General features: G+C 49.2%; 3 protein-coding genes and 1 non-coding gene across 5 annotated transcripts; 2 read left to right on the top strand and 2 right to left on the bottom strand.

The window, feature by feature from the left end:
* Positions 1-565: 565 nt before the first annotated feature.
* LOC147232497 (aldo-keto reductase family 1 member D1-like) lies at positions 566-5,136 on the bottom strand. 2 transcript variants are annotated; one of them, XR_015106364.1, is made up of 10 exons: positions 5,029-5,136; positions 4,672-4,839; positions 4,493-4,609; positions 4,262-4,339; positions 2,587-2,709; positions 2,266-2,375; positions 1,567-1,732; positions 1,401-1,483; positions 1,108-1,318; positions 566-1,028 (listed from the first exon to the last, which is right to left on the bottom strand). XR_015106364.1 is itself a non-coding variant. In XM_086149363.1 (9 exons), the coding sequence occupies exons 1-9, from the start codon at positions 5,119-5,121 to the stop codon at positions 1,276-1,278; spliced, it is 981 nt and encodes a 326-aa protein (XP_086005489.1). In that variant the 5' UTR covers positions 5,122-5,136; the 3' UTR covers positions 566-1,275. The 2 variants fall into 2 exon arrangements, 1 of the variants encoding a protein (XP_086005489.1); XM_086149363.1 differs by having other exon boundaries at positions 566-1,318.
* Positions 5,137-6,549: 1,413 nt separating this feature from the next.
* Positions 6,550-7,725, top strand: LOC147232498 (transcription intermediary factor 1-alpha-like). The gene is made up of 2 exons (XM_086149365.1): positions 6,550-6,810; positions 6,897-7,725. Exons 1-2 carry the CDS (start codon positions 6,576-6,578, stop codon positions 7,124-7,126), a joined length of 465 nt encoding a protein of 154 aa, XP_086005491.1. The 5' UTR covers positions 6,550-6,575; the 3' UTR covers positions 7,127-7,725.
* A 565-nt stretch (positions 7,726-8,290) lies between these two features.
* Positions 8,291-8,362, bottom strand: trnae-cuc (transfer RNA glutamic acid (anticodon CUC)). The gene has a single exon. It is a non-coding gene; the product is annotated as a tRNA-Glu (tRNA).
* Positions 8,363-12,326: 3,964 nt separating this feature from the next.
* LOC147232500 (transcription intermediary factor 1-alpha-like) lies at positions 12,327-24,557 on the top strand. The gene is made up of 15 exons (XM_086149361.1): positions 12,327-12,470; positions 12,699-12,828; positions 14,022-14,138; positions 14,248-14,362; positions 14,798-14,944; positions 15,110-15,224; positions 15,790-16,160; positions 16,657-16,782; positions 16,887-16,959; positions 17,026-17,083; positions 18,291-18,414; positions 18,502-18,791; positions 18,890-19,004; positions 23,828-23,971; positions 24,054-24,557. The coding sequence occupies exons 1-15, from the start codon at positions 12,329-12,331 to the stop codon at positions 24,219-24,221; spliced, it is 2,235 nt and encodes a 744-aa protein (XP_086005487.1). The 5' UTR covers positions 12,327-12,328; the 3' UTR covers positions 24,222-24,557.
* Positions 24,558-25,846: the final 1,289 nt, after the last annotated feature.

Here is a 25,846-nt window from a genome sequence, read left to right on the forward strand (position 1 = left end):
AGTCCCTGGGAGGCAAAACAGGAGAACAAAAGCAGCAGAGGCAGTGGGGTCGGCCGGTCATTAGTAAACTGCCATTAAAAAAAAAAAAAAAAAAGGGATTCTGGCTCCGGTTCCACGCCGCTGTGAGCATTCATTAACGCCGTCGCCGCCCTCTCGGATCAGGATCACGTGTGCAGGGCCGGGGGGGGTGGGAGGGGGTTCGGGAGCACGGAGAAGTTAAAGGTTTGCGGCGTTTGAAAGCGTATAGAAGCGCCGGTCAGCTGCTCCGTTAATGATTCATAACTGAGAAGTTGGATTTTGGAACCTTCGGTGTTCCATCCTGAGGCGGCAGGGTCATAAACTTTAAAAAAATATTTGTTGAAATGTTGAATTTAATACATTTCAGGTGCTTGTTTTTTTTTTTTTTTTCTCCAGGAATAAAACAAAACGAACCGCAAATGTGTGAACGGGTGAATGTGGCGTTTTTTTTTTCCATGCACTTCAGTCAACTTCAAATGTCTGAGCCTTTGTTTATTTCTATTTTCTATCATTATTATGATTTCTTATTAAGATGGCCACGTGTTCATTTTCTGGGCAAATGTCCCTTTAATATCCATTTCAGAAAAAAACAATATTTGCAGAGCTGGACAAAGGCCACTGTAACAAGTCATTGAACGCAGTGTGCATTGATTTGGGGGTTGCACGGGGAACAGATAGGGGGACTCTTGATTTTCAAGATCACATTTAAAAAAATTGGTTTAAACTATGCATGTGGTTAAAAGCTTCTTCCCATGCTAGCATGATTATTATTATTATTATCATATTGTAATGTGAAATGATTCGATATAATGTTTAAATATTGATATTTCGGGGTCGGCTATCAAATGCATTTCATATTTCCTGCCATAATAGAGCCATTTATTTAATAGAGAATATTCAGTTATACAGCAATGACAACTTTTTTTTTCCATCCTGAGAAATCACCTTGAAATAAGGTTCACTACTATCCAGGGATGACGGGCAGGAACCGGATGTCATCATGGCTATCCCTATAAAATCGATTGATCAGTTTATCGGATAATTCTTTTTGAAAATTTTGTTCATACCCTTTTTATTTTTAAAACTCACCGTGAATAAAGTTTCATTGATAGAAAACTACTATGCAGCTCCAAATGAGCCCTGAAAGAAACATGTTGCACTCATCACCGGCTGCTCAACGGCGACCTCTAGTGGCGGCGGAGGGAAACGCAAAGGACGTCCATCCGCGGCGGCGTCCGATTGGACGGGAGGGGAGTCTCAGTATTCATCGTGGAAGGGATACTCCGGGTGGTCACTCCACCTGGGCGGACGCAAACAGGCGTGGGTGAGCGAGAGCTTACGGACGTGGGCGTCAACAGGAAGCGGTTTGTGGCTGCGCTCACATCAGAAGCTCCACGAAACGGGTGTCTCTGTTCAGAGCCTCGATGGCCTCCATCTCCCCGGCGGCGAGCGAGAAGTCGAATATCTGTCGGGAAACAACGTTTCGGTTCCCGAATGCGGCGTCGGATAAAAGATGGGAAGGAACAGAAGCTGAGACGTTTCCAGAACCTGGAAGTTGTGTTTGATCCTCGGCCGGCTGAAGCTCTTGGGGATCACCACCACGCCCCTCTGGACGTTGAAGCGAAGCGCCACCTGGGCGCTGCTCTTGCCGTACTTCTTCCCGATGGAGACCAGCAGCTCGTCCTCCAGCAGGGAGGGACTTTTCAAATTCACCCTGAGGAGGGGAGAAGGCACAAGGACTGGCTTCATCCTTTATCGTCGTCCGCGAACGTTCATTGGTTAGTTCATCGAGCTTATCCTGCGAGGTTCACCCCGGACCAATCACAGGGACACATATAGAAACGCACAACCATTCACACGTCTGGAGAATGCAGGGTCTCAAATGAACCTCCTGCAGGTGTTTGGACCGTGGGGGGAATTTCAAGTCGACGTTCCGTCGTCATACAATTTTCTGTTCCAATTTTCTGGACGATTGGCCGAGAAGCGGGGTACACCCTGGATCCATCACAGGGACACTTCGAGGCATACCGCTGTGCAATTCAGGACCTCCGGTGAACCTCCTGCATGTGTTCGGACTCTGAGGAAGCCCACGCAGACACAATGAGAACACGGAGACCCCAAACAGGAAGGCCTCCTTTGGGAATCCAACAGGAGACCCTCTAGCTGTGAGGCAGAAGGGCTAACCGCTGCACCGCTGCACCGCTCCATCTGTGAACAATTTCCTTGAAAATACGAGAATGTTCCTACCAGGATGGATCTCTGGAGGAGCCGATGGGACAGTACCCCACCATCACGATGTTGTTCTGTCGGCAGAACTCCAGTAGCTTGGGCTGCGTGAAGTAGGGATGGCACTCCACCTGAAGAGACGGAGGAAACGCTATTCTTCAGATGACCTATAAATCAGTTGGGCGGAGCGCTGAGATCGCTGTAACAAATGCTTCATTAGCGTGGATATCAGTCTGTTTGATCTAACCGGACCAGCCGAGGGGTGCTAATGGTCATCGCTAGTTATCAAATCGGGATACCATCTTGCTCAGTAACGCAGGAAGCGGGCGAGGTTGCCGTCACCTGATTGGACACGGGCCTGTGTCTGAGTCCGGGCTTGTTCAGCAGGAGTTCCAGCTGCCTCCGGTTGAAATTGGAGACCCCGAGGGACTTGGCCAGCCCCGCATCCACGCACGCTTCTAGAGCCTGAGGAGGGTAACAAAATAGAAAGTCCTGCGTCGCCTGCTAAAATGCACACTCTGAACGGAGCCTTGACACGTGCAGAAGTTTGCAGATGACCCCGCTTTCATATCAGGGCCGGACAGTCGGGGCCACCGAAGCGACTTCCTCGGAGAGCCGGCGCCCGTCGCAAAAACCATCCGTAGATGTTCTGCCGGAAGTGGCCCCTTCCATGCGCCAGGGGAGGCTGCATCCAGAAGAGGTACGTGTCTAGACTGCCGTGGCAGAGCGATGGGCGTCAAGCGAGCTCCTGTCAATCATGGACGGATTGCTGCATCCGCCTCCGGGCAGGGGAGCAGCTTCAGTGATTGGCTGTCGCTGCAGAGCCCTCCTCCCCCGCACCAAGCAGCGCTTCAACTCAGCACAGGGCAGGACGGTCCATGATGCTCTCTTCTGTCAGCACCGCTACACTGGATACTTCACTTGTACCTATAAGTACCTTATAATACTGCACACGGTACACCCTATACCTAATACTACACACTGTACACTCTGTATCTTATTCTACAAACTGTACACCCTATACCTCATACTACACACTGTACACCCTGTGCCTTGTACTACACGCAGTATACCTTGTACCTTTTACTACACACTGTGTACTCTGCATCTAACACTGCACACTGTATACCCTGTACCTTATATTACAAACTAGGCACACTATAACTGATACTACACACTGTACACCCTGTACCTTACACTACACACTGAATACCCTATACCTTATTCTACACACAGTATACTCTGCCTCTGACACTACAAACTGTACACTCTGTACACTATACTATACACAGTATACCCTAATACTACACACTGTACACCCTGTTACCTTAGGTACACACTGTGCATCCTGTGCCTTATACTACACACTGTATACTCTGTGTCTTATACACTGTATACCCTATGCCTTATACTACAAACTAAATACCCTGTACCTTATACTACACACAGTATACTCTGCAACTAACACTACAAACCGTACACTCTGTACCTTATGCTACACACAGTGTACCCTATACCTGATACTACACACTGTACACCCTGTACCTTAAACTACAAACTGTACATCCTGTACCTTAAACTACAAACTGTACATCCTGTACCTTGTACTACACACTGTATATTCTGTGTCTTGTACTACACACTGTATACCCTACACTACACACTAAATTCCCTGTACCTTATACTACACACAGTATACTCTGCATATAACACTACACACTGTACACCCTGTACCTTATACTACACGCAGTATACCCTGTACCTTATACTACACACTGTACACCAAGTTGTCTATTGGTATTATTTATTGCACGCCTCTTGACTTCACTGTCGTCGTTCATCTGATGTTTGTAGATACTGCTGGTACTGTGAGTTTCCCCTTGGGTATAAACAAGTAGCCGCCTAGCTACCTAGAATTTAGCATTAAATAATGGGAAACTGCAATACTGTCTCCTTGATTTCTTGCCAAACATTGAGAAAGACGGCTCGGTGGAGGGTGGCTCCAATGAAGACCCACCTCCCACGTTGCACAGAGGTCCGTAGGGTGGTAGATGTACTTCCCCTTCTCATCTTTGGGGTAGAATTCATCCCCGGGCTAAAAGTGAGAAAAACTCGATCACGCCGGATCCCAGAAAGTAGGATTTACTTTTGGACGAACCAAGTTTCTTCTCAAAATGCTGCAGAGAACGTGTCATTTTCTAAGAATGACGTTCGCAGCTGCATCATCATTGGACAGGAACTATCTCACCTTGAAGGCCATGGGAAGCTCAATGACGTAAAGGTCCACGTAGTCCAGTTTCAAGGCCCCCAGTGTTTTTTCCAAAGCCGGTCTCACCAACTCCGGGGGATGGAAGGTGTTCCAGAGCTGGGGAAGGAAAAAATTACCGATAGAAATCAAAATCTTAGAGAACCGCCTGCGTGATTTACCTTCCCGCAGTAAAAGATGTCCTCTCTCCTGACGGTCCCGTCGGCAATCTTCTCCCTGATGGCCTGGCCCACTTCGTGCTCGTTGAAGTAGACCAGCGCCCCGTCGAAATGCCTGTAGCCCACGTCGATGGCCAGTTTGACGCATTCCAGCGCCGTGCCCTTCGGCGTCTATCGGGAATTACAACATTTTTCATTCTTAGTGGGCATCCTGCTGCATTCTGAGCACAGGTGTAGTTATAAATTAACTACGTGTTGAATTACTGGAATGGTAGCAGGTGAGCCCTCTTGGAAATCCTAGAGCGCACACACACACACACACACACGCGCACACACACACACACACAGTTTCGTCCTTACGGTTCGTGGGTCCCCATAGGTTCCCAGTCCCAGCAGTGGGATGTGGTTCCCGTCGCTAAGGAGAACACTGTGGTTCTCCGCGCTCAAATCCATGTCAGCTCAGGCTGGATTGATCCTCCAGCCTGAGCATGGGACAGGATTTATTGCACGGCCGCGACCTTTGAACCCGGGCTGCTCGTAGATTCGTGCAAAGAGCATTTTCTTTTCTTTTCTTTCACCAACGCTGATGACCGACTGCTTTTTTTGCACACGCATGGACGGGGTGTCTATTTTCAAGGATCAACAATTCCTGTCCCTTCAGAGGGAAATTATAATATGGCACGGATGCATTTTTCACCTGAATAACCGATAAAACAATAAATACATTTACTCATTTATTAACAATCAGAACAGTATAGACCGGAACTGCATTTTCTGGCCTGTTTTGCTTTTTTATTTGGCCCTCCTAACTATTTTTTTTTTTGAATATTTGAATAAGAATCTTCAATCGATATTAAATTAAGAAACTCCTAATTTTTTTGTTTAATTTTTGTATGAATGATTACATACGAAATAATGTCGGTACATATATATGATTTTAATGTTGAAATAAAATACAAAAAAAAAAAAAAAAAAATTTCAATTTTTTTTTTTTTTTTTTTGTTCAATTTTCATGCCACCTAGTTGGCCCCTGCATAAAAATGAAAAAAGAAATGTGGCCCACCAGCCAAAATAATTGCCCACCCCTGGTGTCGACAATGTCAATTATTGTTGGCATGATTTATTTATTTTGCAATGTAATAAATACTTTCTGTGGGGGAAAAATAAATAAAATTTAATAAGTAAATAAAAATGTACATTGCCTTAGGCTTCGTCATCTGCCTGCCCCACCATTGAGTGAGGGTAGCCATTACCACTAAATAGACAAGAAAAAAAAAACAAATGCATAAAATTTGGACTTTTCTTGTGCATATATTTCATCAATTCCATTGTGACGATGTGAAGCATTCATGATTAATTACCGGATAAAACACTTATTTGTTTTCTTATAACGCATCAATGTGAGGATGATTTATATTCCCTCATCTTAGAGAGGATAAAAAAAATAAATGCCTCTTTTATAGCTTCCTCTTTTATAAAAGACAAACCATTCATTCGTTCATTCATTCTCTGCACTGCAATCCTGCAGTGTGTCACAGGGGGCAGAGCCTATCCCTGCTCTGATTGGACGAGAGGCGGGTCCACCCTGGACCAATCACGGGGCAGCATATCGAGTCGCGCATCCGTTCACTCACTCACCCACGCGCCATAAATGGACGCGCGACCGTTCACCCGCTCATCCACGCGGGGCGCGTGCTGCGGCACGAGTCGGGGCGGGTCTTGATCGCGCGCGCTCCCTAAGCGGGAATCGCGCGTCACCCGTTCGCCCGCGCTCCTTCGCTCGCGCACGCACACAGGCACGCACGCACCGATGCGAGGGGTATTCTCTCTATCAACAAGTGAGGAAAAGCGACTTCCGCGCACGTGTTCTTTTACCTGCGCGTTCCGGTCCGCGTGATTCCTGCGTCATGAACGCACGCGGGGACGATCCGCGACCGGACGCCGCCGGCGCGGAGAACGAAGCGGAGAGCACGCCGGCGCAGGGGGAGGAGTCCAGCCCGGACCACCTGGACCGGTGTCCCGTTTGCCACCTGGACTTCCGCAGCCGCGAGCCCAAACTACTTCCGTGCCTGCACTCCCTCTGCCGGAAGTGCTTACCGCCGCCCTCGAGGAACCTGGCGGACGAGATCACGCGCCAACCACGTGAGTCGCTTGTTTACAAACAACTTCCGGTGTGCACAGAGACGAAGGAGCGATGCGTGCTCACAGGTGCGTGCGTGTGGTTTCAGTCAACGTGATCCGCTGTCCGGTGTGCAGGCAAGAGTGCATGGAGGCGGACGTGATGGAGAACGTCTTTGCCAAGGACCTGGTGGAGGTTCCCAGCAGCACCATGGAGAGGAACGTCCAGGTCAGAACATCATCTGACGGTACCTTAACTTCGAGGGCCGTATCAGACCAGCACGCATCGGGTGTACAAGTGTCGCCCCTGCCTCAATGTCGCACTAGGTACTCCGTTTAAGGTGGACTCCAAAAAGTGACCGTTCCATCTGGCAGAACATCACCTGACGGTACCTTAACTTCGAGGGCTGTATCAGACCAGTGCGCATCGGGTGTACAAGTGTCGCCCAGCCTCGATGTCGCACTAGGTACTCCGTTTTAAGTGGACTCCAAAAAGTGACCGTACCGTCTGGCAGAACATCACCTGACGGTACCTTAACTTCGAGGGCCGTATCAGACCAGTGCGCATCGGGTGTACAAGTGTCGCCCAGCCTCGATGTCGCACTAGGTACTCCGTTTTAAGTGGACTCCAAAAAGTGACCGTACCGTCTGGCAGAACATCACCTGACGGTACCTTAACTTCGAGGGCCGTATCAGACCAGTGCGCATCGGGTGTACAAGTGTCGCCCAGCCTCGATGTCGTACTCCGTTTTAGGTGGACTCCGAAAAGTGACCTTACCGTCTGGTGAAGTGCTGACCTTTTACCGCACCAAGGATGGGTGGCCCTTGTCGGACCTTGTCCCGTTCTACCTCGACCCTGTGTGCAGGTGATGAGGAAACAGGTGAAGATATTTAGGCTTAAACCAGTGTTTAATTCACCAGTCATAATAAAGTACAGAGAGCTCCAGGTCTGATCTTCTGTTCTCTCGCAAGCAACCGAGTCTGACCGGCTATGTTTCCCTGACCCGGTGTTTTAACAATGCAAAGAATGAAGTGTACAATTGTAGGTGCCTTCTTCCGATTGGTTGTTGACAGTTATGGTCTTCTCCCGAAGATGTAGCTTCCGCTGATTGGCCCGTCATTTTCTGACTTCTTACGTCTTTGCAGTTCGTTATATTTGCAGCACTCACCTTCTCTATCTAAAGAACCTTTAGGACCTACTTGTTTGTCATCTATGGAGTTGTTGTCCATTTCTCTGCAGCCGTGTTCCTTTACTCGAGGCCCTCTGTTGCGATCAAGTACGAGAGTTTCCGACATGCAGTGCACGCTCTTCAGCTATACTTCTCCATCCTGAACTACCCGTGCTAATAATGTTTGTTTTGTTGGACTCATTGCTCTGCTTACGCACTCCTGCATCCCAATGCACTTAATAAGGCGTTAGTGATTTGGCTTAATGGACATAATTGCAACAATTTGTCAATCATGATTGAGCATGAATATAAAGATGTACAAATTGGTCCTTTGGTTCCCTGACCGGGAATCGAACCCGGGCCGTGGCGGTGAGAGCGCCAAATCCTAACCACTAGACCACCAGGGACCAAACAAACTATCACACTATTCAGAAATGGATTTTGCAGCACATAGGATTCCGAAGGAAAGTTCAATTCGGTTCATGAGTCAGATTTCATTTTGATGGCTCAGAATCCCAACCCAGGTGTCCGATGACTGGACAACTCTGGACCACACTCTTAAAGGTGATCTGCAGAAACCCAACGTTCCCCCAGAAGTGAGCGCTTACAGACAGGAAGGAGGGTTGGGTGCAGGGACCTTGGCCAGCTGGGTGTGGGGTGGCCTTCTGTCTCAGCCGGCCAGGGTAAGGGGAGTGAGTGGTCGACACAGAGGAGGCGTGAGGGTTGGAAGGGTCAAATGAACTCTGACTACCAATACCAGTAGCGCTAACAGTCACATGCTAATAGCTGAAGTGACACAATAATAGCTTAATTATCCATAAATGAAATAGCCGGAGTCGATCAAGCCCTGCCCTCTTGTAACCTGTCCAATGAGCGAGCCCGGGGACTCGTGATTCGCTCGGTGTTTCTGCGTTGGTCCCGCCTCCGCCCCCTGGTTCTGCCGGTCTTACCCACTGTGTCAGCTCATTCGCCTCACCTGGACACAAAGCTGCAACTCATCAGTGCAATCAACTCTCCTCAATAAGTACCGGCTCCGCACTTGCGCCGTTGCTTTATTGTTCTTTGCTGTGCAAGACTTTTCTGGCGTCCTCATGCTGAAGTGATTGAATGGAAGCTTTATTGTCGTTGTACAGGCATACAATGAAATTTGAGCGCAATTCTGCAGTTGTGTTTTAAGATAATAAGGGAGGAAAGAGAGCCCTTCAGGTTTAACCCGTAAGAAGAAGACGACACCTTCTCAGTCTGCTTCACACAGCACGTAACCGCTCATACCACAGCTAAGCTTGAGCCATAACTTTTAAAATAAATGTATAAAAATAAGAATTATATAGATGCGGTACAAGTATAGAGTGAGATTAGGAACAATTTTACAAATAGTTTCTGTTATTGCCCATGTTAGTATGACTTTTTTCACATATCCCGGGTGGCCTTGCCTTGTTGCCCAAGTTCCCTTTTCGGCTCCGACTCCTCTTCCTCAACTGCAAGGGACGATGTGGAGCCCAAGTCCATGCAGTTGGGTGGCGCTAAGTTTACTCCGTTAGAATGAAAGCGTCGCCAAAAGGAGAACCTCTGCGTGTACTGTGGTCAAGACTACCATTTTTTTGCCCTCATCAAAAAAGGGCAGGGCTCACCAGTAAACAAGGAGTTCCGGGTGAGTTGCGATAGCCAAATCTTCCTCCTTGAGCATATGTCCCTTATTCTGACTGCAGCGCCTCTTTCCTGGTGGGGCTCACACCCTGCCCACCTTGGACTCTGGCACAGATGAGCTTGGTTATTCGATCTGGGCTAGAGAGTGTCCCACTGGACACCCCAATCCTTGCTAAGGCCCTTATGGATTATCTACTGGGTACTGTCACTCATCAGACTCCTCCGATTGACATGATCTTCTCGGGCCAGCACCACGAGACCCTGCGGCTTCACATCCTGCCTACCTGTAGCCTTCCTTTGCGACCCGTGGCTCCGCCGACACAGCCCCCATATTGACTCGTCCCCAGTTCTCGGTTGGAGCGACTCCTGCCAACAGGTCTACTTTAATGAAGCCTACGTTCCGCAACGAACAGCGCAGCCCACTTCCTGTCCAGAGTTCCTGTCGTGTACCATGATTTCCAGGAGGTGTTCAATAAGGCTGAGGCAACTGCATTACCTCCTCGTGACCCTCATGATTTCTTCATTGACTTGAGGCCTGGAACTTCACCTCCCAGGGGACATCTATATTCCCTCACTTCTCCAGAACGAGAAGGCATGGAGTCGTATGTTAACGAGTGCTGGGATTATCCTCCCTTCTTCATCCCCTGCTAGAGCAGGATTTAACTTCAGGTAGAAAAAGGACAAGACACTGTGCCCTTGTATCAACTATCGAGGACTAAACATGACCATTTAGAGTTTTTGAGTCACTCCGTGGGCAGTGATCTTCACTCGATCTCCAATACTTACCACCTTGTCCGCATCCGACAGGGTGAAGAGTGCGATATTATGAATATTTGTTGATGCATTTCGCCCTCACCAGTGCCCCAGCAGTCCTCCAAGCATTAATCAGTGACATTCTCAAGGACTCGATCAATAAGTCTGTCCTTGTTTATTTGGACGTCCTTGTCTTTTGGAGATCCCCCAAGGGACACATCCACCTTGCCCAGACAGTCCTCCAACACCTCCCTGGAGAACTCTGTGTGTCAAAGCAGAAAAGTGAGTGTGATTCAATTTCACTCCATCTTATGGACCGGGTTCCCGTAATGTGAAACCCAACAATCTGTCCCGACAATTATTGAAGGGATTCAGAACGCAGGATGTTCTTTGACAACGATGCTTTCCCTGTCAGCAACCAACACAAGACCTCCCAACAGACTTCTGCTGGACTCTTGCAACCCCTCCTGGTGCCCCATTGGCCTTGGTCCCACATCATGTTACACTCTGGTACAGGCCTACCACCATCACAGGGCCATACTATAGGCCTATCAGTGGTGGATAGGTTCAGTAAGATGGCCCAGTTCGTTCCCCTCCCCAAACTCCCATCAGTGACGTAGACGGCTGAACTGGTCCTCCATTGGGTCTGTTAATGTGATGTCTGACCAGGAACCCCATTTTTCATCAGTGTCCTGGAAGGAATTTTGTGCCCTGATCAGGGTTTCTGCCAGCCTGTCTTTCGGTTCCTTCCCCAATCCAATGTCCAGACTGATCAGGAGATAAAGGTGGCACTTTGGTCCATGCCCTCCAGTCACCCATCATCCTGGTCACAACGGTTGTTATGGATTCAATATGCCCACGACACCTCGCCCAGCTCATCCAATGGCTTTTCATTGTTCCAACCGGTGTATGGGTACCAGCCCCCTGTTTGCCGGCCAGAAGAAGGAAGGTTCCTGTCCCCCTGTCCAAGCTTTCATTCTTCCTTGTCACCACACCTGGGCCCAGGCCACAGCCCCTCTTCTGTGTTCTGTTAGCCACTACACCCTGATTGCCAACGCACCTGGGCAGGGCCCCTGATTACCTGGCCGGCCAAAGGGTCTGGCTGTCTACCAGGGACCTCCCACTTAGGGTTGACTTCAAGAAGCCAACACCCAGGTTTATTGCCCCTTTCGAGATCCAAAAGGTCATCAACCCAGCGGCGGTTTGACTAAAGCTCCCTTGCTCCGCGTGGGTCCATCCCACCTTCCACGTATTCAAAATCAGACCCTTTCGGCAAGAATTCGGGGGACATACCTATGAGGCGTGTTGCATCATTCGCTCCCGCTGACGTGGTAGAGGCTGCCAGTACCTCGTCGACTGGGACAGCTGAGGTCCGGAGGGCAGATCCTGACTTCCGGCTCAACACATTATGGATCGGAGCCTCATCTGGGACTTCCACTAGCAACATCCGGACCAGCCGTCCCCCAAGAACAGCGCCGAATGGCCTTATCATTGGCCACCAGAGGAAGCCTATGACCGCATAAGTAGGGTCTAGCTTAATGCTAATTCTAAACTTTCCCAAAAAGAAAGCTTTTAAGACTACTCTTAAATGTAAGCCCCCCCCCCCCCCCCCCCCCCCCCCCAAGATGGAGATTGGATCGAAGATGGTCCCGCAAGGAGCTTGGTAATTTAGAGACTCTGGGGGCCACAAGTAGCCCTGCATGCTGGGAGCACGGGGATCTGACTGGGTGGATTCTTAGGGTTCTCTGAGATAGGATGGGGCTCTAAGAGTCCGGTGAGATTAGATGGCTCCTGGCCAGGAAGGGCTTTGCATGTAAGGAGAGTGATTTTACCTTATTTTCGAAAATGCACTGGGAGTCGGTACAGAGAAGCCGATGCTGGGAAAATATAATCCCTCTGCAGCGTTTTTGAATCTCTCATTTATAACGCCTTATAAAAATTTTGTCCAAACACTCAATTTCATGTAGCTCTGCATGACCTGCGACGACAACATGGAGGCAGCCGGCTTCTGCGTGGACTGTGTCGAGTACCTGTGCGCGACGTGCGTGGACGCCCACCAGAGGGTGAAATTCACCAAGGACCACAGCATCAGAGAGTGGACAAAGGAAGCCAGAGGTAGCTTCGATATAAATTCTGGATTGTTTTCCCTGCCAGCTCCCAGGGGGACATCGAGGTTCTATCGATGTTTAGTAGTTTTTCCTGCCACACATCACTGTCGGTAGCATGCAATGACAACCTTCCCTTTTTCACCACTGTTCTTCTTGGACCTTTGTTTTTGCACCTCGATGTCTATTCCCCCGATGACTCACTGTGTAAGCGTGACGGCCAGTCGTTGTTCCCCAGAGGTACGGGTGGCGTCGAGGAGGCCGATGTTCTGTGATGACCATAAGCAGGAGCCCCTGAAGCTTTTCTGTGAGACCTGCGACCTTCTCACCTGCCGCGACTGCCAACTCCTCCGACACAAGGACCACACGTATGTTCTCCGTTTATTACGATAAAACTCGCTCCCTTTGCGGGTTTTACACGTCACCTGTCTCGTCTTTTAAGGGCCAAAGATGCACATAGAAATTAGTCAGATAGTTTGTTAGCTTGGGGTCACCGTTGCAATGCATAGGCTTAGGTGAGCAGTTTCCAAAGTACCGAATAGCTGCTTTTGGACGGGACACTTCTAGGAACTGATCCTAGAAGTGAATTGCAATCCAGGAACTAGGGGGAGCCTTTTAGCTTTGCTTTCTCACAGGTAGCAAGGGACAACGTTAGGGACCAATGTGGGCCAAGGTCAACACTCAAAAACAAACCTAGGAAAGAAGAAGAGTCAGACATTCATGTTCTTCACGGCAGGTACCGTAATTTCCGGACGATAAGCCGCGACTTTTTTCACGTAGACAACGATGCGGCTAATATATGGACTTTGGGTGGGGGACGCTAACGAGCTTCACGCCGCTAAAAGGTTTAGCCTCGTCACATCGGACCGATGAAATGACAGGGAAATTCTGAGTCCGTTCGACACCGAAGAAGACGACTTTGACGCTTTTAGTGCGCAGGAGGAAGCCCGAGATAGCCATCGGCTAGCCGGTGCGGCTTATATCGAGGTGCGCTCAATAGTCTGGAAATTGCGGTATAAAAACCGCAGACCATCAGATGAGTTGGAGTTTTTATCTTCCCTCCGCACTGCTTCACCGCGTGAAGAGCCCTGCTAGCCGTTAGCTAACTCCGCATTATTCTGGCCAAATTGTTGACCTTCTTCTGTAAAGCCCTGGAAACCCCTCTGAGGCGTAGCAAGCCAGAAGTGCTGTGACCTCTTCATCGCTCCAATTCTCGCTGCTTCTGTGCATTTTGTTGCAAGAAAACATCCGACCAGTGACCATAGGAGGTTTTAAAAATGCCGCTCCACAGTAGGTACAGGTATCTGTTCATGGGTGTGGCTTATGAGCTCCACCAATGTTCCCATGGAACTGTAAAAAAAAGAGACCCTGCCTGGGAGTAGGAGTTAAGATGTGTCTCGGCGCTGAGGTCCACGGAGGCTGTTTTCCCGAAAAGATTGTAGGAACTGCAAAGAATTCTTCCAGCGAGAAAGGGGCTTCTGTCAGCTGCGGAACGCATGCATGGTATTTCTTTTTGAATTACGATTGATACGTTACAGTTGTAAAGGAATGTTTTGATTAGTTACCAATTCCTGGAAGACGCGTACGAGAACCACAAACAGTACATGGAGAGACTGGTCCATCAGCTGGAAGAGAAAAAGAAGGTCATCGGGGAAGTTTCCAGCTCCATAAACAACGGGTATCGATTTCAGCACACACGCGCATTTATCAAGAACTGAAATGTAAGACCGGTTGACGTTGGACCTCAGAAGGTCTGCTCTGTCTCGTCTCCTGCGTCACTCTCACAGATTGCTCCACGTCGATCGAAACCGCGCGTCAGTGCACGACGCCATAAAGAAGTCCATTTGCAGCTTAATCCTGGAGATAAACAAGAAGGGCAAGATGCTGGTCGGCCAACTCGAGGTACGGCGACTGGAGACAGAGAGATCATTTGCAGATTTGTGTCCGCCTCCTTGTTTGTATTCTCTTCTGAGCGCCGCCAGGGCTGCAGTGAGTCAGTAAACACCTCCCTGTTCTGCTCTGCCTCAAATTGTCAGTGCACTTTGTTAAAATCCACAAGAACGTAGACAGATATTAGTTATGCATCCCAGATAATGGCCCCCCTCGTAAATGCTCGCACTTTTGACTCCTTCGGCGTGTTTGCGCAAATACCAGAATCAGGTTACCGACCGTATTAGATCAGTGCAGATGACATACCCGCATTGAAGAGTGGCCTATTATTTTTGTCCAGAAAAGAAAAACAACACTCCCTCGCAAATACATTTGGCTCCAGCCCCGGGGTCAGGAGCACGGCCCCCCGCCCCTCGAGCAGCCGTTCACTTATTCATGTTTCCGCAGGCTGTAACTAAGGATCATGAGAGCGTCCTGCTGAAACAACAAGAGGACATCGGCTATCTGTCCAGGCACTTGGATCACGTCATCCGATTCACCAAGTGGGCCACGGCCAGGAATGGCGCAACCGCTCTCCTGTATTGTAAACGTTTGGTAAGCCTCCATCTCGGTATCTCCTCGGAGCGTTGTTTTTTTGGGGAGCACGCTCTGTCCCGGGCTGGATGAAGTGGGAACATATGTCTTGTGTAACTGTCGAATATTCTTCTTCTAAAAAAAAAAAAAAAGGAAAAATTATTTATAATATCCCTTCTGTTACAGATTCTGTTTCAGATTGGAAACCTCCTGCGGGCAAAATGCAGTACTTCGTTTGTACCGCAAAGCACGGTACGCTTCCAATCCCGATCCTCCTACTGGGCCTCCAATGTTGATCTGGGTAAGCTTAAGTGTAGAAGAAGGTTTCGCCCGAAGCCACAAACCGCCGGGAAACAAAGGGCTTTATCACTCAATTGTCCGTTTTATTCAAGAGCATGGTGAGCGGCGAGGCCAAGATGTTCCGCCGTGATGACTTCCATGTTTCTGACTGCGAGGAACGTCTGCGTTCTCCGACAGCGAACGATAATCCAAGGCGTGTTATTTCACAAAATGATCATCAACAAAGATAATAATTGGTCCGGTTCCTGTTTATCAGCGTCGGCCGGGCTCGTATGTCAACCCACCTCTCCCCCCGTTTCGAGATAACCGGTCACGTTTGGCCCGGTTTCCCAAATCTTGTGGGAAGTGACGACCATGACTACCATGTGTGGGGTGACCAAAGAGAAGTAGATGAGGGAAGCGGACACTGCACTGTGGAGTATCGATCTGTTTTCCCTTAAATACCAAACCCGACGTGGCCCCGCGGTCTCGACTTCTTGGATCGTTCGGAGCCGTTCTGCACCGTAGTTTCAACTCGACTCCCCACTTGCTATGCGGATCCTGTTTCTGTGCGTATGTCCCCTCAGGCTCTGTGGTGGTGGAGAGCGTGCCAGGACACCAGCCGGGAGGTTTTCAGGGTATCCCGCGTCAGCTTTCGAACCTCGGGCAGGGCCCCTCGGGCTCGGCGGGCGGCGTTGCCATGGGAGCCCACAGTAGCACTCTGGCCCAGCTCCAGATGCAGGTGGACAAGTTAAATCCGCACTGGCGCCACCGGGCTCCTCCTCCTCCTTGGACATGGTACCAGAGTGTCCAACTCCAACGGACCGTCCCAAGGTCACTTCCCGGAGGCTCCCCCTCCAACTGTTCGCCCTCTCAGTCGGGCCGCGGGTTCGTGATACCGCCCTCCGCCCGAATCAGCTCAACGACCAGCCTACCCAGTCGTGGCTTTGCCACCCAGGTCAGTGTGCGGTAACGGCACATGTACCCGTGTCACCGAGAGACTCCCTTAATGGGCTGCGACAGCGGACGCCGTTGTCCTAAATAGAAGCGACAGCCTTCACATCCCAGGGAATTTATTCCAGATATCCATGTCAGCATGGATTCCGAGGACGACTAGCTTATGACTCGAAATGAATCGAATGATAAATCTGCGGCGGGCAGGGCAGCTGCGGGATAAGATCTCATCGGCCGCGTTGTTTAGTCTGGGCCCGGGGGTTGTTTGACTTCCAGCGGGGATGTATGGGCCGCTTAACGGGGCGACGCTATCTTCTGAAGTGCACACGTGCATTGTGTGGCGCTGATGCGTGCAAGCTGTTACAGCTGCGCGATAAGCCCGTCGCTGCTGGTGATTTTGAAGTCCTCGTGCCTTTTTTTTCTCAAAATTGGTGGACTTGTATGCACAGTATTTTTCCCATCTGTTTTCGTGATCCTCTTTCCCCTTCATCTACCTGCAGCCTTTGAGAGGGAGTGGCTTCCAATCCAAACCCGTGGACATATTTTCTTCCTCGCCTCTGTACTCCCGCATCACTCCCCTGCCCTTCGAGACTGGCGCAGAGAGTCCGCCTCAACCTTGCCAGATGGCAAGTGACTCCATCTGATAGCAGCTGCTCAGCCAAATTTACCATCTTTGTTTGAAGAACCTGTATTCCCTGCTTTGCAAATGACATAAACTGATGTCGTTTAGATCGGGAGCTCGTATTTGGACAGGACGGACGACGCGGGACAGAATTTGCTGCCGTCTTCTCTGCAGAGAAATGGTATGTTCTCGTGAGGTCAATGTGTTGGCATCGTGAGAGCCCTCATTAGTTCATATTTCCCTCCAGAGCATGGACGTCGGTGTTCACCCGGATACGCTGCTGCGTCCCAAGATGAGAAACCCGGGTAAGGCGGCACAAATTCACTCTCAAACTCAGGACTCCTCCCCCCGCATAGATGGACATAGTGACCTCATACCTCCGCCTCCAAACGTGGCCCGTCTTCGCACCTCTCAACGGAACAGGATCTTCGATAGCCTTCCCCCAACTGACCTCCGCAGACTACGACTAGTAACCGAACCTCTTCACAGACTCAACCCGTCCCCCCGCTGTCCCCGATCTGCCGACTTCAACTCCTGACCCAGAACCAAGTGCTGAACCTCGGGGGGGCCGAGCCTTCGTTGCCACCGCCTCCTACTCCTATCCGCTGGAATGCCCGGCCACCACACGTCATCAAGAACGGGAACTGTTTACGGCCTTACTCAAAACCCCACCGTTCAACTTTATTTTAATGCATTTCATTTAATTTTGCTACACACTAAAGCTATTGTTACTTTTTCGTTTATATTTTTTGGTCACATTGTAAAGAGTCGAAAAAAGTGCGGTGTCTTATGCATTGTTATTATTTATTACTGCAACCACACAGAAGTTATGTTCACTTCATAGTCTGTTGTTGACGTCATAAAGGAAGCAGCTGAGCTGCAGATAACCTGTTCGAACAGATAAATAGAAGATTTCAAAACTAGAGATTCAACTGAGAAACTTGTTTTTCCAGTGAAGGTCCAGCATTGTTGCACACTCGTAGGGTCGGTATGTTTTTTTGGAAGTAATACCTTTGAATTACACAGTGTACCTAAATAACGCTGACGTCCGCGTAAAGTTTGGAGCGACTGGAACTCAGGATGACAGATAATACGCAGCTTCAACTGTTTTACATAACAGGATTGGTTTCGAGAGAATTGTGAAGTGATGAATCAGGGAGGCGCTGGATAGTTTGGCAGACAGAGGACTAGCAGGGCGTGCGGTGACGTAGGCAGGTGGATGGTTGCGGTCTGAGTGTCTGGCGGACGGGAAACGATCCCAGATAACCAGAAACCGCAAGACGAGAACAAAAACAACAGCCGAGTCCAGACTGTGCGGAGACGATCACATGATCGGTGAAGGGAAACTCCACTTGATGTACGGCGTTTGGAAGCCGAGCCCTAAGCCCACCAGGGAAGACATAACACAGGATACGGGGGATGGGGGGGCGCGAGGGACTGAAACAGCAATCCTCGAGTCGTCATCCAAGTCAACTGCGCTCTGTGCTGATTGGCTGTTGCTTCGTTCCCCAGGGCCGCCTCCTGGAAGCCTCTGGAGGACAACGGAGCGGTGGGCTCGGCTGTCAACAAAAGGCCGAAACCGTCGCCGGAGCCTGCCATAGTCATCAAAAACGAGGCGGACGTCGACGGAAGTTATGTAAGAAGGGGGCGGGGCCTTCCCGCCGTTTTTGACGTGTTTTCTTGACGTGTAAAGTCATCCAAGCACCCTAACCGCTAATTCCAGGGGCAAGCATACCAAAGAGCTAGCCTTCCGGACAGTACGGGCGACCGAAACAGCGACGGGGGTTTGGGGAACAGCGGGACGAGTCCACTGTGGAGTGACCTCAGAGGCGTTCCCCAGGCTCTTAACATCCCTTTGCTGGGGGGAGAAGACCAGCATCAGGACCCACCAGGAGGCCTTGTCAAGGGCTGCTGTGTTGTCTGCCGGGCAAATGGGGAGCTACTGACCTGCTCCAGGTGTCTCCGAGGTTTTCACCATGGCTGCCACTCCCCCGCTCTTCTGTCCCCTCTCAGGCAAGCTCACTTAGATCATTTCATTTATTTGCAGATGATGCCTCGCTTTATTTACAAGCTGGGTTTGAGTTTAAAGTGCCCGCGTTGTGTTCCTGCAGCGCGGACTGGCTCTGCTCTCTCTGCTGGGGGTCCGACTGCGACGACAAACCTTTGGCAAAAAGAGTCAAGATGGAGAACGACGCCGAGGGGGGACTCCTGTCCGCAGATACGAAAGTCAGTGTCCGCTTTTGTTTGAATAGTAATAATTGATAAAGAGGCGGTACGGGGGCGCTGCGATTAGCGCTCCCGCTAATCGAAGGTTCCTGGTTAGATTCCCACAGGTGGGCCTTTCTGTGTGGAGTCTCCATGTTCTGCCGGGTCTGCGTGGGGTTCCTCGGGGTTCTCCAACAGTCCAAAAACATGCAGGAGGTTCACGGGAGACCCTACATTGTCCAGATGTGTGAATGAGAGGGTGAATCATTGGATGTCTCTGTTTGTGGCCCTGTGATTGGTCCAGGGTGATCCTCACCTCTCGCCCGACAAAGCTGGGATAGGCTCCTGGACCTCGACTGCAAGATAGTGCATCTTGTTTCTCATTGCTTCCTGTCAGATGACAAACTACTCAGGCGTCTGACTGCCCTTTGTGACTCATTGCGATAATATTGATAGATGTGCGAAAAGTCAGACGCCGCGGTTGGGAAAATTACGAAAAATGTCGTCATCTTCCCAAAAGTCTTCCAGGTCAGTTTCGTCACTGGGCCTGAAGCCCATAAGCGAAATGGCTTAACCCCCCTCGGAGAGTGTGGCAGCCAACTGTCCTCCTGACTCTGTGATACATCAGAATGAGCTTCCTCCTGCGTCATAATAGGTAGAAAGATAGATGAACCTGTCATAGTAGGTACATTGTCTCAGTGTAAAGCGTAGCATAACCTTAAATAAACAGAAAAGTATTGATGTAGAGTCCAATTTTAAAGAATTATATATGTGTGTGAATATACCGGGTGGGTGGATTGGATATAAAATATATGAGGAGCCATAGAAATATTGTTTTTATCCTACAAGAATGAGGAAACACAAACTTTATTCCTCAACTCCTCAAACTGATAAGGAAACACATTGAACCAGAAAACTCTGAGGACGTCAGGGACTCCTGGAAACAAATCAGTCCCTCACCGGAGGCTAGAGCAGCCTGCCATCTCGACCGCTTCTCTCCCAAGCCGAAGCAGCAGGAGGAACCGAATGTTGAACTTACGGACGCACCGATGGGGTCCTCGAAGGAGGGCGACTTCATCCGCCACCCTGTGCGAAGGTTTAAACCTGTCCAGTGTGATCCAATACCTACGCCCATCCATATCCAGCACAAAACCCTTAGGGCCTGTCTCTAGAACCTGAACTGGGTCATCATATGGGGGTCGGAAAGGCTAGCGGTGAGAATCATGTCGCGCAAAACCAAAACGAGCCGGCGTGACTTCTGCAGGCGCAAAAGACCGTAGAAAACATCGGTGAATGGGGCCTGAAACCCGAGCACTGTTGGGCAAGAAAGGTTGAGCAGCCGGACAGGGTGGAGGAGAAGAGCTCTCGGGGAAAAAAAAAATCTGTGTCTGATTGAGAAGCAGCTCGTCAGGAAATGCGTAAAGGTTCTGCCGAAGGCAACCCATCCAGGGGCCATCAGACAGCGCCGCATGCAGCGCTGACTTGAGTGACCGTGGATCATTTGCGCAAGCTGTTAGCCTGAGGGTGGTATGCAGTAGTACGGTGCACCTTCACACCCAATGATCTTGCATGTGCTGACCAGAGCTCTGGCACGAACTGTGTGTCCCTGGTCAAGGTGGTATCCGACCTGGTGCCAAAACTTGCGACAGGAGGAAAGAAATGCACTTGCCATGTCAGAGGATGTCATGGTGGTTAGCGGGACAGCCTCTGGCCACCTGTGAGCAGGTGTGTAAATCCAATGAAGGAGGTAAAGGGGCCACGAGGGGGACATGCCCATGGTTGAAACGCCTTGCCGGAATGGGAAGCGGTTCAAGGGGCGACCTAGTGTACTGGTGAACCTTAGCATACTGGAAAGCCGCACCCCTTGACATCCTTGTGGAAGCCAGGCCAGACAAACTTGGAAGTAACCAACGTCACAGACGCCCAAAACTCCAGGGAATGTGAGTTTTAAACTTGATGGAGCTTTGCCACTTGGCTCAATTCCTTGTTAACCAGGAAAGAGTCTGCGTCACTGCAGACTCTTTCCTGTCCAGCCCCTGTTCCATCCTTCCCTCACTTGTAAACAAGAACCTGAGATACTTCACTTCTCCACTTCAGGCAGGACCTCCTCTCTGACCTGAAGCTGGCACTCTGCCTGTTTCCAGCTGAGAATTGTGGTCTCGGATTTCGAGGTACCAATCCTCATCCCGGCCTCTTTACATTCGGCTGTGAACTGCTCCAGAATGATCACTCTGCAAAAATAAAAAGTCCATAAAAGTAAACAGAATTAGTGACGGACAACCCTGGCGGAGTCACACCCTCACCCTCAAGGATCCTACAAGGGGTGTCGAGCTGTTCCATGACCAGGACGAAAACCAGACTGCTCCTCCTAGGTCAGAGGTTTAGCAAACCCTCCTCTCCAGTACCTCCGAATAGACTTTTCCACAGAGGCTGAGCAGTGTGATCCTCCCAGTCTGCCGATCCAGCAGCACTTACCCCAGAGGCTCTCATATCCAGGACAGCCCAGCAACATCCGGAGCCTTCAGGAACTCAGGGTGGATCTCATCGATCCCTGCCATCGAGGAGCTTTTTTAATACCTCAGCAACTTCAGCCCCAGAATCAGGAGGGTCCCCTGACTCTGCTTCTTCATTGAAACGCATATTTAGGAGGCCTTGGAAGTAAGTATTCCTTCCACCAATCCAGAAAGTCCCAAGTCAAGGTCAGCAGCACGCTATCCCTACTGTACACTGTTGACGGTGTACTGCTTCCCCCTCCTGAGCCACCGGATGGCGGATCAGAGTCTCCTTGGTACCTTCAGAAAGTCGAAAGTTCTCCATGGCCTCACCAAACTCCTCCCACGCCGGAGTTCTTGCCTTGGCAGCCACCACAGTTGTGTGCTGGTACTGACACAGAGGCAAAGAAAGGCTTGGTAGGACTCCTTCAGCTTGACGGTATCCTTTACTGCTGAGGTCCACCGATGGGTTGCGGGGATTACTGCCTCGACAGGCACTGACCACCTTACGGCCACGGCTCCGGTCTACCGCCTTGAGAGGCATAGAACATTGTCCCTCACCATGGCCACCAACTAGCTCACATTGCGCCGACCCTCATGGCCCTTAACCATTCCAAGGGGTGGTCAGGTCAAGGTAAGGTGGACCCACGTTGCCTTTTGGAGCTGAACCTTGCTAAGCTCCATGGATGCAGACATGGCCACCAGATGCTCGCCATCGAACCTCTTCCCCGTGCCTGGCTCCAGGGAGGGGCCCCGGTGACCTCTGGGCAAGGGGAAACCAGCTCCATGTGTCTTCTTCATCGGGGTCTTCTCAAGCTACGCTTTGTCTGGTCCCGCAACCGGGACCTGTTTGCCTTGGGTGATAAAGCCCCCGACAACGCAAACGCAAACCCCTTGACCAAAATATGGTAGCAGCTCAAGGAGGGGGGCAGGTTTAGTGAGAGATGAATAATCTGCCAGGAAACGTTGAAAAACATCATAAGATGCTAATAAGTTAGCATGTATTAGCGGCCCGGCTTCCTCTGTCACGCATGCAAAGGCAGCGAAAGACACAGCAGGAATTAAACAGTCGGTCGTGACTTCAGGCCATTTTCACTCAGAAAATAATAATAGAAACAGTAATAGAGGCGATTACAAAGTCCCACTCGAAATGGCACCCGTGGAAACAAACAGGCGCCGACTTTGTGCTGAATGTCGCAATGGACGAACCAGTCGTTGCGCTCAGTTCCAGGGCCACCGCTGTCCGCCTTTATGGAGGGATCAGGCTCTTCTGCGAAATGGAGTTCACCAGTACCTGTTTTCCTGACCTAAATATAGATCATGGCTGCACTGTGGCCCAAAGCGGGCAGGGAGAGGAGTCTATCCCCCGTCTCTGCAGCAGACCGTACCTCTGCCGCAGGAGTCGTTTGAGGGCAACGAATCTACCTTGTTGCTGGAGGTCACGTAAGCGCCGGTCCAGTGTCGCAACGACCAAAAAGTCCTTGGAGTCATCCGTTAAACTTCCACACAAGTGTAAAAGGTCTTCAACATGCTGGAACCAGGAGGCTCTGCAAGAACGCCAAAGGCTTCCGCCATGGGAGTTGGGGCGACGTGGTCGGACATGTTGGAATCGGGGTCGCACATGTGGCACATTGAACCAGAAAACACCGGGGACGTAAACCAGCTAACTGTCGTAACGGGTTAGAGGCTCTGTCACAATATAATCAAATGGCATTAATATAAAGTACATATATATATATATATAGAATATATACACATGTGTGTTTTTGTATAAATGTGTGTATATGCATATATATGTGTCTGTGGATATATATACTGTATATACACACGGACATACATTTACTTACACACACATCTCTATGTATGTATATATACACTGCTCAAAAAAATAAAGGGAACACTTAAACACATCCTAGATCTAAATGAATGAAATATTCTTATGAAATACTTTGCTCTTTACACAGTTGAATGTGCTGACAACAAAAGCACACAAAAATGATCAATGGAAATCAATTGTATCAACCCATGGAGGTCTGGATTAGGAATCACACTCAAAATTAAAGTGTAAAAACACACTCCGGGCTGATCCAACTTTGATGTAATGTCCTTAAAACAAGTCAAAATGAATCTGTGTTGCTTCCTGAGTGGACACTATGATTTCACAGAAGTGTGATTGACTTGGAGTTACATTGTGTTGTTCAAGTGTTCCCTTTATGTTTTTTGAGCAGTATATATATATTTTAAAGGCCAGATCTAACACAGCCAGGGTACCCTGCATCCCAGATGTTGTTTTTTGCCGTCTCCCTGCGAGGCTCCCCCTGCCCATTATCCCTCCCGCTCTAAATACTGCAGGCACGCGATGAGGACCGGACGGCGGTGAAGGTCGTGACGGGCCTCGCCGCCGTGGAGGCAGGATGCGCCGGGGGCTACCAGAGCGCCGTGGAGTTCCTGTCGGACATCGGCCTCCGGCTGGGATGCGGCACGGCCAGTAGAGAGGTAAGGCTTGGGAAGGAATTTACTATTTTTAATGCATAACGTCCCGTCATCGTCCGATTCGTGTTTTCTTTGTTTGAAAAAGTCGGACTCCGCAGGCGAGGCGCTCCGGGACCTCCTCAGAAACACCTCCCCTGGACAGGCCGCTCCCGGGGTCAAGGCGGAGTCGGTGGCCAGCGACCCCCTGCCCTCGCCCGCGGACCGCAACACCCCCGGCTGCGGAGTACTAACACAAGTACTCCAGAATAAGTAAAAATACACGCACAGGACAAAGGAACTACACTGAGGAAATACTTTGTACTTCTCAATACACACTCGGTACTATAGCAGTCGCCTACAGGGTTAATGCCACTATTCATTTGATTATTTATCTATCCATTTGACTATTTGAGTGTTTATTCTACAATTTAAGTATTTATCTATCTATCTATTCATTTATTTATTTGCAATTCTAATCGATTTAATTCATCTATCCAACAATTTATTTATTTATGTGTTGATTTATCTTATCTATCTACCGATTGATTCAGCCATAATTTATTTCACTTTCGATTGTTTAAGCTGTTTATCAATAAAATGTTTATTGTTATTGAGTTATCTATTTACCCATTGATTCATTCATCTTATGTTTGAATCGATCAAGCTGTTTATTTGTTAATTTATTAATATTATTATTATTACCGATTATCTATCTAACCATTGATTCATTATTTTATTTTTAATCAATCAAGCAGTTTTTTTAATTATTATTACTGATTTAATATCTACATATTGATTCATTTGATTCGTTTAATTTATCATTACTGAGTATCTATCCGCCCATTGATTCATTTATTTTATTTGTAATCAATCAAGCTGTTTATTTTTTTATAATCATTATTACTGATTTATCTATCTACCCATTGATTCATTTTATTTTTCAATCAATCAAGCTGTTTATTTGTTTAATTCATTATTATTATTATAATTACTGATGATCTATCCACCCACTGATTCATTAATTTTATTTTTAATCAATCAAGCTGTTTATTTATTTTTATTATTATTACTCCCTGTTTATCTTTCTACACATTTATGTTTATTTATTTGTTGTAAATGTTTTCACAACCATTCATACTGAATGCCCCCCCCGCCGGCCACTGATTGACATGGACGTGGCAAGACAAGCGCCGTGGAGCTTCAAAGGGACAACAAGATTAACGCTGTCTGAATGTGACCTCCGCCGCTTCTAACCGACCCCTCCCTTGAGGGCGGGGGTTCGGCTCACCCTGCTGTTTCTTGTTAAAAAAAAAACCCGCGTAGGTCGGAGGTGGGGGCGGGAGGGCGAAGGTGCCTTCAGATGTTTCCTTTGCCGTGACGGGACCACATCTGATGGTCGACCTCACACGGCCCGCTTCTAAATTGTCTCCACAAAAGGGCTAAAGATAAGATTGCGGCCATTAAAAGGGGGGCGGGGGGGTCTGCATGAAGGAGGGTGCGGTTAAATCCCCACTTTTTGTGTGCATGAATGCCGCATTCCGGTCGTCTCCTCCATCTTCCGGCCTCGGGCTGCTGTTTATAACTCTGTTATGACACGGTTATGATACATTTCATGTTAGTTTTGATTGTTTCCACCACTAAGTCAGCTAAAAGGCTTCAAACTGGCCGCAGGTTGTTTCCATCTGTTCGACAGGACGCGTCCGCCCTCCCCATGTCGGCAAGGACGAACGTGACGTGTTTCCCCGCCGTGCCGAACGGCTGGAAACAAAGCGCAAGCGTCTGTTATCATAACGTGAGCGCTGATGGATCGGTAACATCTGCGCGGCGTAACCTTTAAGACTTGAATACAAGAGCGTGTTTAGTATGTTTGATAACCCACCCGACGGTTTGGGAAGCTAG

Source organism: Fistularia commersonii, chromosome 7 (genome assembly GCF_037954325.1).
Source record: "Fistularia commersonii isolate RoL2024-O1a breed Wild chromosome 7, RoL_Fcom_v1.0, whole genome shotgun sequence".
In the NCBI taxonomy this organism is placed as follows: domain Eukaryota; kingdom Metazoa; phylum Chordata; class Actinopteri; order Syngnathiformes; family Fistulariidae; genus Fistularia; species Fistularia commersonii.